Genomic DNA, 15,654 nt, shown 5'->3' with positions numbered 1-15,654 from the left:
CATCAGTGTCCTCTTTAATATTTGATGGTGGTTATTGTTTCGTTTGTTTGGTTTTTTTTTTTTTGGGGGGGGGGGGGGGGTTATTTTTTTTTATTTTTTTTTTTTATTACACGTTTACAGAGAAACCACATTTCCTGCTCAAACCAAAGGGAAATGTTGGCAGACAAATTTTATGCAAATGTGTGCTCGTTGCCTCTGTGCGTGAATGTATGGAGGCAGATGACCTCTTTTTGGCGTGCCGCTCAGTAAGTCCGTGATGACCAACTGATTAATAGATCTACCATCAACACTGAAAGTATGAGAGGACTGCAGACAATTCAGTGCAAGCAGGTGCCGGGGCTTGTTCCCCAACACCACCACCTGCTGTGAAGAATTACTAAGGCACATGCCCAGGCTACTGTGGATACTTCTTGTAATATTGTACAGCCAATACACCACCACCCTCACCTCCTCCTTGCCCCAAAACATATTTACAGCCTTACTCTTCGGTCTAGAAGAGTTTCTGTTGCGGGGTGAGAGGATGACGGCATCGTGTCCTGCCTCAGCCAGTCCCGGTCGTCTACAGCTGGTCTGTGGCAGAGTCATCTGCTCTTGGAGTCACAAGCTTCGTGTGATGTGAGGACAGCATCAGCAGTGTGAGTGGAGAGGAGCCGTTACGCAGACAAGCTTGTGTCAACAGAGTGCATGGGCCATTACTGCTCCGCTGTCCTGTCTGTGGAATGTGCTGTCCTGCTAGTACAGATATCCATCTGGCACCCGATATGAAATCAGTCAGAAGTATAAGGCACGATTATGTAACTGAAGTCTTTTATTTCTAAAGAAACATTTTGATATTTCAGTTAACGCACGCTGTAATCATCCACAACCGCACACGCTGTTCTCCTGTAAAATGAGAACCCAAGTATTATAAGACATTTTTCAGATATGGTGTTGGTTATAGTAGCATAAAAATAAAGCACAGCGTGTGCTGAATTACTGCCCGCGAATCACCATCTGTTACATGCTGGCGTGATTTTGAATGTGAGTGGTTTGTCTCATAAGGTCTGACATAGACATACTTCCCTAAACCAGTCATTGTATTTAAATGGGGAAATACAAAATGGCTAATAATCATTGTTTTGAAGATTTTGTTAGCCTCTGTATGTGCGTGTGTGATAATATTAATGCACATTTAAGTCTTTGTTTGGCTAAATATTGAGAATAACTCAGGTAAAATATTTTATATTTGTGTGTTATTGGAATTCTGCAGTATAGTGTGATAATCTGCTTACAGCACTGATCCCACTGGTTGACCTATGCTTGCTCTTAATACTGTGTTACAGCGTTGCTTGGCAATGACAAAAGGGGAGGACGCACACAGTTTTTGACAGTTCACCAAAGAAATTTATTAAACAAATGGAATAAACTTCAATACATCACAAAAGCACAAAATTAGCAGAGTGAAATTTAGGGAAAGCGCGTGTCCACTGGGTTGGCAATCACAGTCTAGAACCTTGCTGATTGTAACTGCGGTATCACTTTGAGACTACAATATAAATTCAAACCCCTACAGTTTGAGCAGACAGTTGTGGTAGCTCATTCCTCGGAGTGTCTTGTAATTGTAAAACAAAATGGTTTTGTTAATTCATAGAAAATGTGTTTTCAAAATGTGGACTCATTGTAAAAAAAACCCCAAAACGAACAAACAAAAACCTGAAATTTCTATGGTAGATGATGGAATTATTATTAATGGAGTTGTTAATTGTTTATATGTTACTTAATAACTGTGGTGTAGTATGAATAGCCATGGGACAGGTCTTCATTAGTAGGAAAAGTTGTAAAACTTTTGCCGATACAGTTAAAAGCCCAAAACGTAAGCCGCCCTTCACATTTTCCAAAGCCATCCAGTGAGTTGGATTGGAGTCTTTGGTGGACCAGTCCTGGCCCCTGGGCCTTATGCTTGACACCCTTGCTTTAGTCTTGGTAAGAGGGGAAAGATTTATGAGCACTTACTGTATTTGTATTAGCAAGAGTCCATCAGACCCCAGTGTTTGCCATGTTAAATGGAGTGCCAGGGATCTGCTGCGGAGCTGCTGTCAGTTTTGTGATGTCTTGGAGTTGTGTGCATGCAAAGGGATGGGGAGACTGATAGATGAGAGGATGGAGAAGATAAGCTCTCCGTCTCCACTGTGCTGCGAAGAGTGGGGGGGGGGTATTAACCAGTGTTACATAACAGCCTCAGGGTCAGTGGGCTGCTTTCAACCATTAATGAGATCCCATTCTGTCACTGTGTTGTGAGCATGCGTGTGAGCACGTATATTACACAGATTCACTGTTGCGCTACGCTACAATTCTTGCTTATTTATTTATGAGACATTGTGTGTGTGTGTGAGCATGTGCATCATTGTGCCCCTTTGCTTTGTGAAGGTTGCTGCTGGAAGTGGAGCACTTGCATAACATTGGTTAAAATCACCATGGCAACAGCAGCCTTTGCCGGGAATGAAATAGTGTCAAAGCTTTTTGGGACGCCAGAGTAACAATCCCCCTCCTCATCACTATATGAATACACTTTCTGTCCCCGTAGGCTTCATTCATTAAATCTGCTCTAACATCTTACGAGCGCCGAGCCTTTCCTTGCACACCGTTCGCTCTCGCTTGTTCTTGCACATTCAAGGCAGCTGCATGTGAAACAAAGACAAAGACCTGCTGCAAGGAGTGCTTTGAAATTCATACTAAAGTTTGAGGCCATTCTTGTTTTTTCACTTCTGTCAGCTCATTTCTTTATCTCGGTACCTCAGTGTTTCAGTTATCTAATAACTATTATTATACAACTACCCCTTCCACGAGTCTTCAGTTCTTATGGAGGAAAGCCCAGATTAGGCCTGCTCCACTTTATTCTTGGTTCTTCTTTTATGTTTAAAGGACTCATCCTTGACTCGTGCTCAAACAGAGATATGCCTCAACATGCAAACATGAGAGGGGAAAAATAACACAGCTTTCTGCTTTTAATTTCAAGTGTTTGCAGTTTCAGTTGTTGGTAAACATCCATTAAATCTATTTTTAATTTCCTCCACCTGAGAACAGCGTGAAATCCTGATAGGTTCTACGAAATTTAAGATCAGTCCCTCTGCTAACCCTACATAAACTCACCCACATGCAAGCGCATTACAGCTTATGGTTTGAAATATAAAATAGATTTAAGGACTCGTCAATTCAAGATTATAATCAATAATGAAAAATGTTAGGTGTATGAAGACTAACTGCCCAGTGACTAACATGTGATCTGCTGCATCATATGTCTCACTGCCATCTGAGAATTGCTCCATTGTTTTCCACAGAATTTAGAGCTGCTGCCTCAGCCTGAGGCGAAAGTACACTGTGCTATTTATGTCTCCTATAGGACACTGCACTGATCTATCGTGCCAAAACCAGTTTATTGATGTTATATTGTTAATACCATTACATGTTTTTGTGCTATTTATTTCAGCAGATTGACCTAGACACTTTACTTGACAAGATTTAGCTTCATATCCTGTTTGTAAGGTTTGTTTTGCAAACTTCTAGCCTCATCAGACCAAAAGATACCACGCATAGATTCAGATTATACGGCTGGAATTGAATTTAATGCGTGCAGTTCATTTACACTCAGTAAAGTAGCACAAAATGAGCAGCTGAATGAGGACATAGAAGCAAAATATTTAGCTGTGAGTAGGCAAACTGTGAAATTTTGCCATATTCATGCTCAGATATAGACAGAAACTTGGAGATGCATCAGTCAGAAGCAGGGCCAGGCCTATTTTGACAGGTGTTAAATTGAGCTTACTCGACAGTGACGAGCCCTGCACAGGCAGTTACATAAACGGGTCAATAATGTTATAAGAGGGAGATGAAAGCAAGGCAGGACAACTGAATGGAGTCGTTACCTTTCTACTATTTCTCACACATTGGGATTATACAGAAAAAAAAAACCATTGTGTAATATGATGATGATTGTGAGGATTAATCCCCTGACCTGCTTTAAAAAATATACATAAATTTGATAAGAGCTCAGGCAGCAGTGAGGTGTGTGTGTGTGTGTGTGTGTGTGTGTGTGTGTGTGTGTGTGTGTGTGTGTGTGTGTGTGTGTGTGTGTGTGTGTGTGTGTGTGTGCACCATGTTTGCATATCTTTGTGGGGACCAAAAATTGGAAGTTTACTATACTTGTGGGGACCAACAGCCCTTATGGGGACAAAATCCCAGCCCCCACGAGTTCGAAGTCACTATCGAGACTCAAAATGTGGTTTTAGTGTCAGGGTTAGAATTAGGTTATGGTTAGGGTCAAGGTAAACAGCTAGGGAAAGCATTATGTCAATTAGATGTCACCACCAGGATATGACAACACACCTGTGTGAGTGCTTGTTTGTGTGTGGATGCAGAACCTGCTTATGCAGTCACACAGTTTGGTTTCAGGTCAGTGCTGGAGAAAGCTGCCCTTTACTCAGAGCAACATCAGGATTTTTTATTGCAACATATAAATCCAAATGGAAAGTTTTTCTGTGATGTGCATTTTAGATATGCATGTGACGTAGATGTGCTGTGAAATGAATTAACCCACGACAAATGATAGTTAGAAGTTAGTGTGGTACTTTATTGTATGACAGTATTCAGCCATGAAGATCTTTTTATTGCAATGATTAAAAAGGGACTTTTAATGTCAAAATATGGGATTGTGTAATTTCATTTTACCAAAACATGCTCCCTAAGATCTAGACTCCTTGTCACAGGAGGTAAATTTCTTTCCTTTTCCACACAAGCAGTGCAAATGTGAAATGGTGTATGTGTGTACTGTATATATGAAAATGCTTCAAAAATTAGGAATATACTATGTGAAACTTGAGATTAATACTAGACAACAAACAAACAAAAAGAAAAAATGTTCTTTGTCTGGAAATGACATGAAATAATCAGAGTAAATACTGAAAATTGATGACATAATGGGAGTGATTGTTTATCACAGCATGATAAAATCATGTCATAACCTCATTCCTGTCTGTTTCATTCAGTTCATCAAATCCCAGCTCTTGTACTTCATCCAGCTCTTACACACAGAGCAGCATTAACACTAGGAGAGCCCATGTCTAGCGGGTTTTAACCACTGAATGGAATCAAATGGACTGTCCAGTCACAGAAAGAGCCAGAAAAATGGTTCACACACGCAACAGAGGACAGGCGAAATCGAGCCAAGATGTAATTAGTGTGTTACATAACGTTGGCGGTGACGCTGTCTACCAGGCACTGAGCTGGCCTGAGGCGCTTGTTGTGCACATCCCTGTCAACCTATCATCCTCATTTACACTGACCTCTTAATTACTCTAATGAAGCATCACAAAAACAGATTAACAATAAACAAACTATTTGTGCAAGCTAACCCATGAAGGTCGAATCAATAGAAAGACTTTCTGACCTCTTAAACCAGACTTTGGGTGTCACTGGATTTGTACTACTCCGCTAGGCCTCTATAGGATTAGTCATGGATTACATCAGTTTAGGCTTTAGTTGGAAATTAGATAAATACTGTGAATACATAAAACCATTGTTTGGAAGGCTTTACGGTCATAGGTGACTGCCAAAGCGAGTTCATGGCCTCCTGTTGTTTTACAGATAGACACCAGACATGGTGTTATAAAGTGAGAATTCAGGTACGGCAGCCAAGGCTACATCCCATTTCTTTCTCTTTCTAACTATGCTTCGATGTGCTCTATCCTCAGTGGCGGGTTTATATAACACCAATATATATAATAACCTAAATAGCACTGGGCACTGAGGTGTTATTTCGGGAGTATCTATAAAGTCATGATTAAACAAGACTGAGGAGCACAAACTATTGTACCTGTGTGTGAAGGAAGCATAAAACTGGGTTGACTGGACATCACTGCCTTTTATTCTACTGGTTTCAGTCCACTCCCAGCTTCTTTAATGCAATTTTATTACCCAAACCTCCCTGATTTGCTGAGGACAGCTGCCCACTGACTGAGTAAAGGCTCACACATGCCTCCACGCCCTTGGGCACAATTCACTGTTTACATTCACACATCTCTAAAAATAAGGATAAAAATCTGTGAGTCATCTGGAACAGACGCAAACTACCCGACTGGCCTCCCACTGCTCAGTCGGGCTGCACGTCTGTGTCACCCTAGACGACATCACTATGTGGAGGCATATGTGTCTGCTTATGTGTAGGTGAATACACCAGGGTGTAATTTATTCTGAAACTGAGGTCAGAAATCATGGATATGATGATACGTGATGTACTTTACAACCGCAGCAGTATGTGAAGGGAAAGTTAAACTAATTAATGGCTTTTTTTTTTGTTAAGTCTCTTTTTCGCCCTGCGACTGAAGAGGGAGTGTTGCTGCTTTTCATCAAGAAACAATTAACTGACATCCAAATGAATGAATTTAATTACAGCATGTTTACCAGCTGTAGAAAGCCAGTAACGTCGTTGGACAGTTATTAGCTGACAAATCAGGTAGGACTTCTAAGGCCTTACTTGGCAGTAAGTGGGTTTCTCATATTGGTCAAATATCCATACTGGCTGATTAAACATGGTGATGGATGATGTTTTTCTGTACCAGATGAAGTGTTCAAAGTCAGCCTGAAGAAGAGCTGAAAGACTTCAGTTATTTTATGTCATGAAGATTTTGATATTTGCAAAACTGCTATTTTAAACATAGGTAAGACATAATGTGCAGACAATTAAAATTCTCCTTACAGTATTGCGCAAAAGTATTGAGCCACCCTTCATTTCTTTATATTTTGCTTCAAAGGAGCCATGTATCCCATGTATTGACCTCCCCAGTGTCACGGGACCAAGTGGTCTGTACTGAACAGGACTCAGGTGCAGAAACCCAGAGCAGAGACAGCAGATGATGTAACAATGATTTATTAGGCTTAAGTGCAAGAAACGTAGCAAGGACAAAAAACCAATAAGACGTGGAGTTTAACGTGGCGTGGCCTGGGAAACGTGGCGAGGGAATGGGGCCTGAGATGCAGAGTGGAGCTGAGCAGGGAACAGTCACACTGAAGAGAGAAGACAGTGGAGTCAGGGAGGTAATGGAGGTAGCTCTGAAGCGGTAAGTTGTAAGAGTAGCAATTCTTACTTGCAGTAGGGCACATAGAGTGGCGTGGCAAGGTTGACCTGAGTCAAAATGTTTGCTTGGTATTCTGAGGTAGAGCGTGAGCCAAGGTGAATCCAGCAACTGCAGCACAAGAAAGTCTTGCTAGCAAGCTAAAACGCAGCAAGAACTTGAAGCATAAGGCCTGTTAACAACATGGGTTGATGACGAACTGGCAGTGAATGAACATCAACGTGTGGCTTAAATCCCTCTGGCTTGATTGCCTGCAATAGGCTCCAGGTGTGCAGGAGCTGGAGGAGTTGGCCCTGCCCAGGGGCGGATCCCAGGTAAGTTCAGGAGCCTTATGGAAATTCCTGCCACCCACCACAGACCATGACACCCAGAGCCTGGGCCTTAACATTACTGAAACAGTGTGAGGTCATCTTAATAGAGAACAGAGCAAAAATCAGCCAACATCTAAAGAAGAGCTTTGAGTGTTTTCCAAGGACCGTGGAGAACTATTACTACTTAGAGAAATGACCAAGAGAGTTCAAGCTGTGTTGAAGAATAAATGTGGTCGTTCCAAACATTGGACTGTACAAATTCACATTTCACTGCACCTCACATTCCTCTAGCAAAATATGAAGACACGAGGAGTGACTCAAGACTTTTGCACAATACTGTAAGCACCATTTTAATTATTGTTAGCAAAAGAAATGCCAGAAAATGTTTATTTTTGTATTTTTATTCTTTTCATTGAAAGAAATTGATTACATTTTTTATGCCTTACAGCAAAAGCAAGTTTCACTTCCAAGTTTCATTTAAAATGTTTTTAAATGAAACAAAATTAGGAAAGCAGTGGTAGTTTATCCATTGCGTTATCTTAGGTTTTCCTAAAATGATCTAATATCCCTATACTTTTAATAGGCCTGTCTATATGATAAAAGTCCTGTGCATCATGAGGTGTATTGCATTTTAGGCCACCAAAATAATTTTGTTACCAAAGAACAGTCTTGATTCCAAATTTTTCTTTTTGCCACAAAAAAGTGCAGCAAAGTCTTTTTTGGTTTCATTAGAAATAATTATCATACATCTCAGCTTGAACTCATATTTATCTGTTTTATAAAGTTTAATCACTTGTAATTTGTTTGACTACACTGACAGGCTTTAATATTTACTTTATAGTTATTTCTGTTACAGAATTTAAAAAGTCAGTTAATGTGAAATTTGTGAGGTCTCATTTGTAAGCATTAAAACATAGTTCAACAAGGCACTGTTTGCCCTTCTGGGAGCTTTTTGCTTTTAGCCAAAGAGGAAATCTCGTCAGATTTACATTCACCAACTCCTGGGTCCAGCCCAGAGGATAGGTTTGACTTTGAGCACCTGAGCCTCTGGCAAGATGCAAATTTAAAATGCAAAACAGTGGGAAGAGTCTCTCTGCTGTGGCTTGAGGTTTCATGTAATACATAATTGAAGGCTGCAGACAGCCACCGTATCCTCCATGGAAGTGCACATTTACTGACTGACATTATAGTTTCATTTGCTTGAAATTTTCCTATTGCGTCTTTAGACTGCTGTTTTCCATGAATTTTTGATTCAGTTGTTTTCTATAGGAAAAAAACCCATGTAATACAAAAAATATATGCACACATACTTGTAATAACTTGTATTTAGTTTCCACATGACTGGCAGGAAAAAATTTAATTTGGATTTTAATAGAATTCAAAGTAGTGGGAAAACCAGAGACTGGTGGGAGGCTGTGTGGAATTTGCTTGTCCTCACCTCACTGTTAGCTCACAGCTCTGCGGTCATTATGTAACCACATGAACAAATATCTCTTTATCTTAGGGCAGATGAGCAGGCTCCCAGCCACCCTCCACTGTGTGTGTGTGTGTGTGTGTGTGTGTGTGTGTGTGTGTGTGTGTGTGTATATATTTCCTGCTGAAAAACAAATCAAGTTATTGTTTATAGCAGGTCCACAGAGTCTGACTGATCAGACGGACAGCCGGCTGAAAGATTCAGTTGACATTGTGCTGTTATTTGAATCTACAGGTCAGTGCTCGTCACCATTAAATACCAATGAAGACTTCACAAAGTATAACAAAGTGATGACATTCGCACAGAAATTCAGCCCTAAATCAATGGATTTATGTGTAGAGGTTGTTTAATTACTCAATCAACAGTGAATTTTAAAAAAATCATGAAACACACACACACACACACACACACACACACACACACACACACACACACACTTTACATCAAGGCTATAGCAACACTGAGCTCTAGTGGTGAGAACTGATATTTTAAAGCAGGGATGTCAAACACAAGCCCCTAGGAAATGACGGAAATGTTCATGATTCTCGTGATCGATGGAAATTTAGGTTCAGGCAATATACAACCAGAACTTTTTCTATAATTATACACATCATGTGGAAAAAACAGAGACTGCTGAAAATGCCATTCTTTTTCTTACATTGAGATACATCTGGGACTTAATGTGTAGTTGCAGATCTTTACACTGACAGAAAGCGGAGTTTCCCTTGTCGTCCACTTAAGAACAAACTGGTCTGTATGATGTAGAAATTAATTAGCTCTCAGTTCACTGCTGATATCTTTCCTCCTTGCCATTGTGTTAACACACACCTGAATGATCCAGTGCAGGATACTGCCAAACCCCTACATTTATAGATGTTCTCACATTTGTTGTTCAAATAATTATTAAATGATAATCAGATTAGTCAGCTGATTTGATTGTTAATCGCTGGCTGCTACTTACCTTCTATTCCTAGCACTAAGCAGTAAGAGTGCAGTTAGTTTGTCACACACTGTTTCTGAACTTTAGATTCATTTTTACAAAATGACTAATGAAATGGCATAAGATGCAATGTTTTGTTGTTTGTCTGAGACTGAGTTTATTTAACGCCTGCCAAGGACCAACCAGGTGATGATTTTACTGTGTCAATTATTATGCATAAAAGCTTAAAACTGAAGCAATGTGTACTTTTTTGAAATCTAATTATACTGAAGAATAGGGAAAGTGGGGCCATACCAAATCTACCAGGAGAACATCTTCTTAAATATCTTCTCAAATACCTAAGCTGGGCAACACTGGGGTGGGGCTATTTGGGGGTCTGTGTGCTTCTAGAAGTTCAGGGTAACCAGGAGGATTTATTTCTGTAATTATGAGGCATCGATATAAGAGGTAAATACAAATATGTTTTTAATGCCGTCAGCACTGAAACACACGTCGAGCACTACTGATAGTAAAACTTATGTGGAAACTACATTTATTGGTGGAAACCAATGAGGGCAGCAAAGCACCTTTCAGCTTGTCGTCTTCTCAACCGAAGAAGGAAATGACGCTCGCTGGAGGTTGGGGCGCCCCCTGTAGGGTAGGAGGACTTTGTGATATAGCTGCTAGAATATAAATGTTAAAAAATTAAAATCACGCATTTTCCGAGTTAATATTGTTGGTTTATCAGCTCTGGCAACGTGTCTTCACAGACCGAGCTGTGGACGGCCTGCAGCGGGCTTCGTGTCGGCTCTGCTGGGCTCGGAGCAGTGACGTGGGGTAGCGGCTTGTCTGGTGACGTGTCTCTACGGCTCGCTCTTTTCTCACGGAGCGGCTGATGGAGCCACACTGAAATTGCACAGCACTCAAACGGATACCAGTAACACGGCAGGAGTCGGACTAAGGACACCATGGGAAGTACGTGTTATGTTTTCTTGTGTATATGCTTGTTTTTGGTGCCCTAAAATACCTGCTATATTTTTCCTTTTTAAAATCTCGAACATTAAAGGGCACTCGGCGCTCGTCGGAGAAGCTAATTGGCTAACCTTGGCCAGGTTATGTGGCACTTGGAGCTAGCTCATAACGGGAGAAGGTTCACAGCCTAGTTATTTTTCGATTGGATTAAGTACCATTGTAGTGATTTATATCACGCTGGGATGCCTCTTGTGTGTCTCTTTGAGCTGTGTGTCAACTCTTCATCTTAGAAAATGATGGATAACTTGTTCTGTGATTGAACGCCAGTTAGCATCACGCTAAATGAACTAACCATGTACAGCACAGAGGTCTTTACTTTCCCTTCACTTTTATAATGTAACTGGCTTTTAAGTCCAGTTTGACTTTCTGTGCGGCTGGGGAGCAAAAAAAAGAAAGAAAGAACCGAAGCGTGTGTGAAATCACTTTCTGTCATAGTCAGTTTCATTGATTAATAGATCGGATCAAGGTGACAAAACATTAGGCAGCTCCACCGTAAGCGGTCTAAAAGTGAGCACACACCTAATATTAGTAACTCCCAGCTGTGCTTACCTTTCTACATCCTCGTTGTTGCATTTTAGCGTGATGACGAGACTGGCTTGTTTGGTTTTGCTGCCAGCTGTTTAGCTGCTGGTTAGTGATGACGTAGCATCAAAGTAGATCTGGCTAAAGAGGAACAAAAGCTCAGATGTTGTCGATACTCATTGTAGAGCTGCTTGATGTGTTGTTTGGTGTAAATGCATATACATTTCTTAACTCGTCATTCTCTTTTTAGTCAAATTTTTGGAGGTCATCAAGCCGTTCTGTGCAGTCCTGCCAGAAATCCAGAAACCAGAAAGAAAGGTAAGCTTTGAGCTTTAGTTTAGTACATTAGTACACAGTGGTGATGATTTACACCATGAATGAATGCGAACAACAGCTTATCATCTCCTCTGTTTTTCCTCTTTTTTTAATTTTTTTTTTTTTAAACCTTGCAGATTCAGTTTAGAGAAAAAGTACTATGGACCGCCATCACATTATTCATCTTTTTGGTGTGCTGCCAGGTTGGTATCTGTCAGTGACAGTCTTCCTACTGGTTGTGCTTTTGGTCATAGTGCTTTGTTGCATAATTTTTTTCTCTTTTTTTTTTGTTCTTGCAGATCCCACTCTTTGGCATCATGTCATCAGATTCAGCAGATCCCTTCTACTGGATGAGAGTAATCCTGGCCTCCAACCGAGGTGTTTACTTATATTTAATTGGTTTCAAAAGAACTTTGCATTTTGCGTTCTTTGTGACTTTGCCAAGGAGAAATAATCTAATCCCACTGTCTTGTCATGCAGGACGTAATCTTTTATCACGTGTCGTAAGTCAAAGGTCAAAAGTTGTTTTGTGTTTGTGACGCTGACTGTGTTCTTCAGGTACTCTGATGGAGCTGGGTATCTCACCCATTGTCACCTCAGGCCTCATTATGCAGCTGCTGGCTGGTGCCAAGATCATTGAGGTGGGAGACACTCCTAAGGACAGAGCCCTCTTCAACGGAGCTCAGAAATGTAGGTGTTATTATTACTCATCAGACAGTTGCTATTTTCAGAAGCTGTCACGTACCTTTTTGAAGCTTTAAAGATGTCTTTGATACTCTGATGCTTGCACTTTCATAACAGCTCTCATTTCAGTTGTGCCTGTTTCACATTTTTTGATGTACTTTTGCAGTGTTTGGAATGATCATCACCATTGGACAGGCTATTGTGTATGTCATGACTGGCATGTATGGAGATCCTTCAGAGATGGGTGCTGGGATATGCTTGCTCATCATCATCCAGGTTAATATAAATTACAACTGCTAACACCATATGAAAAAAATGATTTAAACTTTTTAACCTACCTACAAAATGAGCATTTGTCAAGAAGAGCGTTAAACTCCTGCCTTTGTCTCCAGCTCTTTGTTGCAGGTCTGATTGTCTTACTACTGGACGAGCTGCTGCAGAAGGGTTATGGCCTGGGATCTGGTATTTCTCTCTTCATTGCAACCAATATCTGTGAGACCATCGTCTGGAAGGCCTTCAGCCCCACGACTGTCAACACTGGCAGAGGTATTGGCACTAAGAAACAAAAGGCTTTAAAGCTGAGTGATTGCAGAGCGAGGTGTATCTATATTACACTCACTTAATCTGTGGGTCTTTCCCAGGTACTGAGTTTGAGGGAGCCATCATCGCTCTTTTCCATCTGCTGGCCACCCGTACAGACAAAGTGCGTGCTCTAAGAGAAGCCTTCTACAGGCAGAACCTGCCCAACCTCATGAACCTCATCGCCACTGTCTTTGTGTTTGCAGTGGTCATATACTTCCAGGTGACTTACTGTTTATCTCACCTGATTTTTATTCGACTCTGAGGAATATGCATTGTATTAAATCAAATGTTTCTTCATCAGGGCTTCAGGGTTGACCTGCCCATCAAGTCAGCACGCTACCGTGGCCAATACAACACCTACCCCATTAAATTGTTCTACACCTCCAACATCCCCATCATCCTCCAGTCTGCCCTGGTCTCCAATCTGTATGTGATTTCTCAGATGCTCTCAACACGTTTCAGTGGCAACTTCCTGGTCAACCTCCTGGGAACCTGGTCTGTAAGTACATTTAGTCCAAGTCATGGCAGCATAGATATGAAGCAGGCGACTTAAATGTTGCTTTATTAAGAGGAGCCATGGCTCATCTCCACCCTATTCAGTACAAATACAATATTTGTGTTTAGGACACTTCGAGTGGAGGACCAGCTCGTGCCTACCCAGTGGGCGGTCTGTGCTACTACCTTTCTCCACCTGAATCATTTGGTTCGGTTCTAGACGACCCCGTTCACGCCGTCATCTACATTGTGTTCATGCTCGGCTCCTGTGCCTTCTTCTCCAAGACCTGGATCGAGGTCTCAGGATCCTCTGCCAAAGATGTAAGTGTGTCTTCGTGCAAACATGTAGGGTTTTCATTATGTCAGAGTCATGTATTAAATATGTCCACCAATTTTTATTTTGTGCATCTCAGGTGGCGAAGCAGCTCAAGGAGCAGCAGATGGTAATGAGAGGACACAGAGAGACCTCCATGGTGCACGAACTTAACAGGTACACACAAAAAAAGACTTGGAAATGTGCTCTTAGGTTTAATGTTTGCAGAATATTTAAGTCTTTATTTCTGTCCAATTTCTATCTGCAGGTACATCCCCACAGCTGCTGCATTTGGTGGGCTCTGTATAGGAGGGCTCTCAGTCATGGCAGACTTCCTGGGTGCCATCGGCTCAGGTACAGGAATCCTGCTGGCTGTGACCATCATCTACCAGTACTTCGAGATCTTCGTGAAGGAGCAGAGTGAAGTTGGCAGCATGTCAGCGCTGCTCTTCTAGAAAACACTAATTTTTTTTTTTTTTGCGACAGACACAAAAGAATCCACCCCTATCAATGTTTTTTTTTATTTTTTATGTTGCAATATGTACAATCAGTCTGTTTTGCAGCTGGAAGGCGTCAATTTTATGCCATCGTCTTTGCGCTCCACCACACTGCTCCTGCATTTCAATGCTGAGAAAACTTTTGGCTACGTCCAGGGTTGAGCATGGTATTGTGTGTCTTTATTTCCTTTTTTTTTTTTTTTTTTTTTTGTCCCAGTAGCAGTTACCCATCTCTCTGCAGGCTGCCTGAATCCCCACTGACTGTCTTATCAGCTAAAGAAGACCTTAAAAAAAAGTTTGAGGTGCTGTCTTTGAATGACCTCAGGCATTGATCATTGCAGCATGTTCAAGGAACACTAACACAGCATGTTGATGCTTATTTCAAGCTGAAAGCACTGTGCCTGGATATATCAGGGGGAACTGAAAGAAAGCCACCTTGTTCATCACCTAGCAATCATTTTGAGGTTTCTGGGAGCCTATAGTAGGATATGGAAAGTACAGATAAGATATGTTTGTACTCCTGATAAGGTTTCTGGTAATCTCATACAGTTTACCTTTGCTTTGATTTTAAATCTCATGGACTATGTTTATATTCACTCTGGTCTGATGTAAGGCGCAGTGGTTGTCTTCTTGTCTCTGGGTCCTCAAAGGAAAGTGTTTGTCTGTGTTGTCATGCTCTTTTTATTCCCAGACTGAATCGCTGCACAAAACTGCCGAGATGGTCGGGATGAGGGTGGGTTTGATAGGGATGGAAAAAGGGGTCTCATTTTTGTTTTTACTTTATGTAACAGACATAATTGTGTTATTAAAAAAAACAGGATTTGTTTTCCAATACACTTGGAAATTGTTTTGATTTTTGTTGTTGTTGTTGTTGTTTTTATTTACAGTAGCAACTATTCTTGCCACATGTTATTGATACAGCAACCAACACGTAGATAATGAGTTACTATTTAGTTAAAAGTTTATATCTAGAGTAGGGCATTATTGGGTGCTGTAACTGTGACTTCCTGTAGAGGTCACTGTCGTTTGAGATACCTGCTCCACACTTGAGTTAAACTGGCAATGTGGCTAACTTAGAGAGAGAGCCACACACTGTTGTATGCACACCCACAGCCAATCTCGAGTTAACAGTTACCCTAACAAGCGTGTTTGTGGACTGTGGGAGGAAAGTAAAACCCACAGAGGTGCGGGGAGTCCTCAGCTGAACACATACTTTAAACCCTCTGGGCTTGTTCAAAATCACCCTTTCAGCTTGTTCGTGGCCAAAAGTGGCCACCAAAAGATTAGGTCTGTAATTTTTATTATTTTATGGGGTTTTTTTGCCATTTTTTCTGCATAAAGCTTTTAACTAACTTCAGTTCTTTTCATAAATATAAAAGAATTTTTAATTTTTAAATTTAAATA

The 15,654-nt window shown here is 41.0% G+C and overlaps 1 protein-coding gene across 1 annotated transcript; it reads left to right on the top strand.

Annotated features, from left to right (window-relative positions):
* Positions 1-10,631: 10,631 nt before the first annotated feature.
* Positions 10,632-15,103, top strand: LOC146573838 (protein transport protein Sec61 subunit alpha-like 1). Its single transcript, XM_085273267.1, has 12 exons — positions 10,632-10,785; positions 11,615-11,682; positions 11,817-11,882; positions 11,979-12,057; positions 12,238-12,369; positions 12,530-12,639; positions 12,756-12,909; positions 13,005-13,165; positions 13,247-13,444; positions 13,570-13,761; positions 13,854-13,930; positions 14,022-15,103. The coding sequence occupies exons 1-12, from the start codon at positions 10,779-10,781 to the stop codon at positions 14,206-14,208; spliced, it is 1,431 nt and encodes a 476-aa protein (XP_085129393.1). The 5' UTR covers positions 10,632-10,778; the 3' UTR covers positions 14,209-15,103.
* The last annotated feature ends 551 nt before the right edge of the window (positions 15,104-15,654 follow it).

The sequence above is a fragment of the Mchenga conophoros genome, linkage group LG5 (assembly GCF_057382185.1).
Source record: "Mchenga conophoros isolate Kocher_MC1m ecotype Shallow Benthic linkage group LG5, M_conophoros_male_GT1.1, whole genome shotgun sequence".
Taxonomy (NCBI): Eukaryota; Metazoa; Chordata; class Actinopteri; order Cichliformes; family Cichlidae; genus Mchenga; species Mchenga conophoros.
This window is presented reverse-complemented; position numbering and strand designations above follow the sequence as displayed.

What these genes read in the sequence shown, in the direction of transcription:
- LOC146573838 (XM_085273267.1), top strand. An exon ending in TCCAGAAACCAGAAAGAAAG is followed by an intron (nt 11,683 to 11,816) that starts GTAAGCTTTGAG and finishes TAAACCTTGCAG; the next exon opens with ATTCAGTTTAGAGAAAAAGT. An exon ending in GCTTGCTCATCATCATCCAG is followed by an intron (nt 12,640 to 12,755) that starts GTTAATATAAAT and finishes CTTTGTCTCCAG; the next exon opens with CTCTTTGTTGCAGGTCTGAT.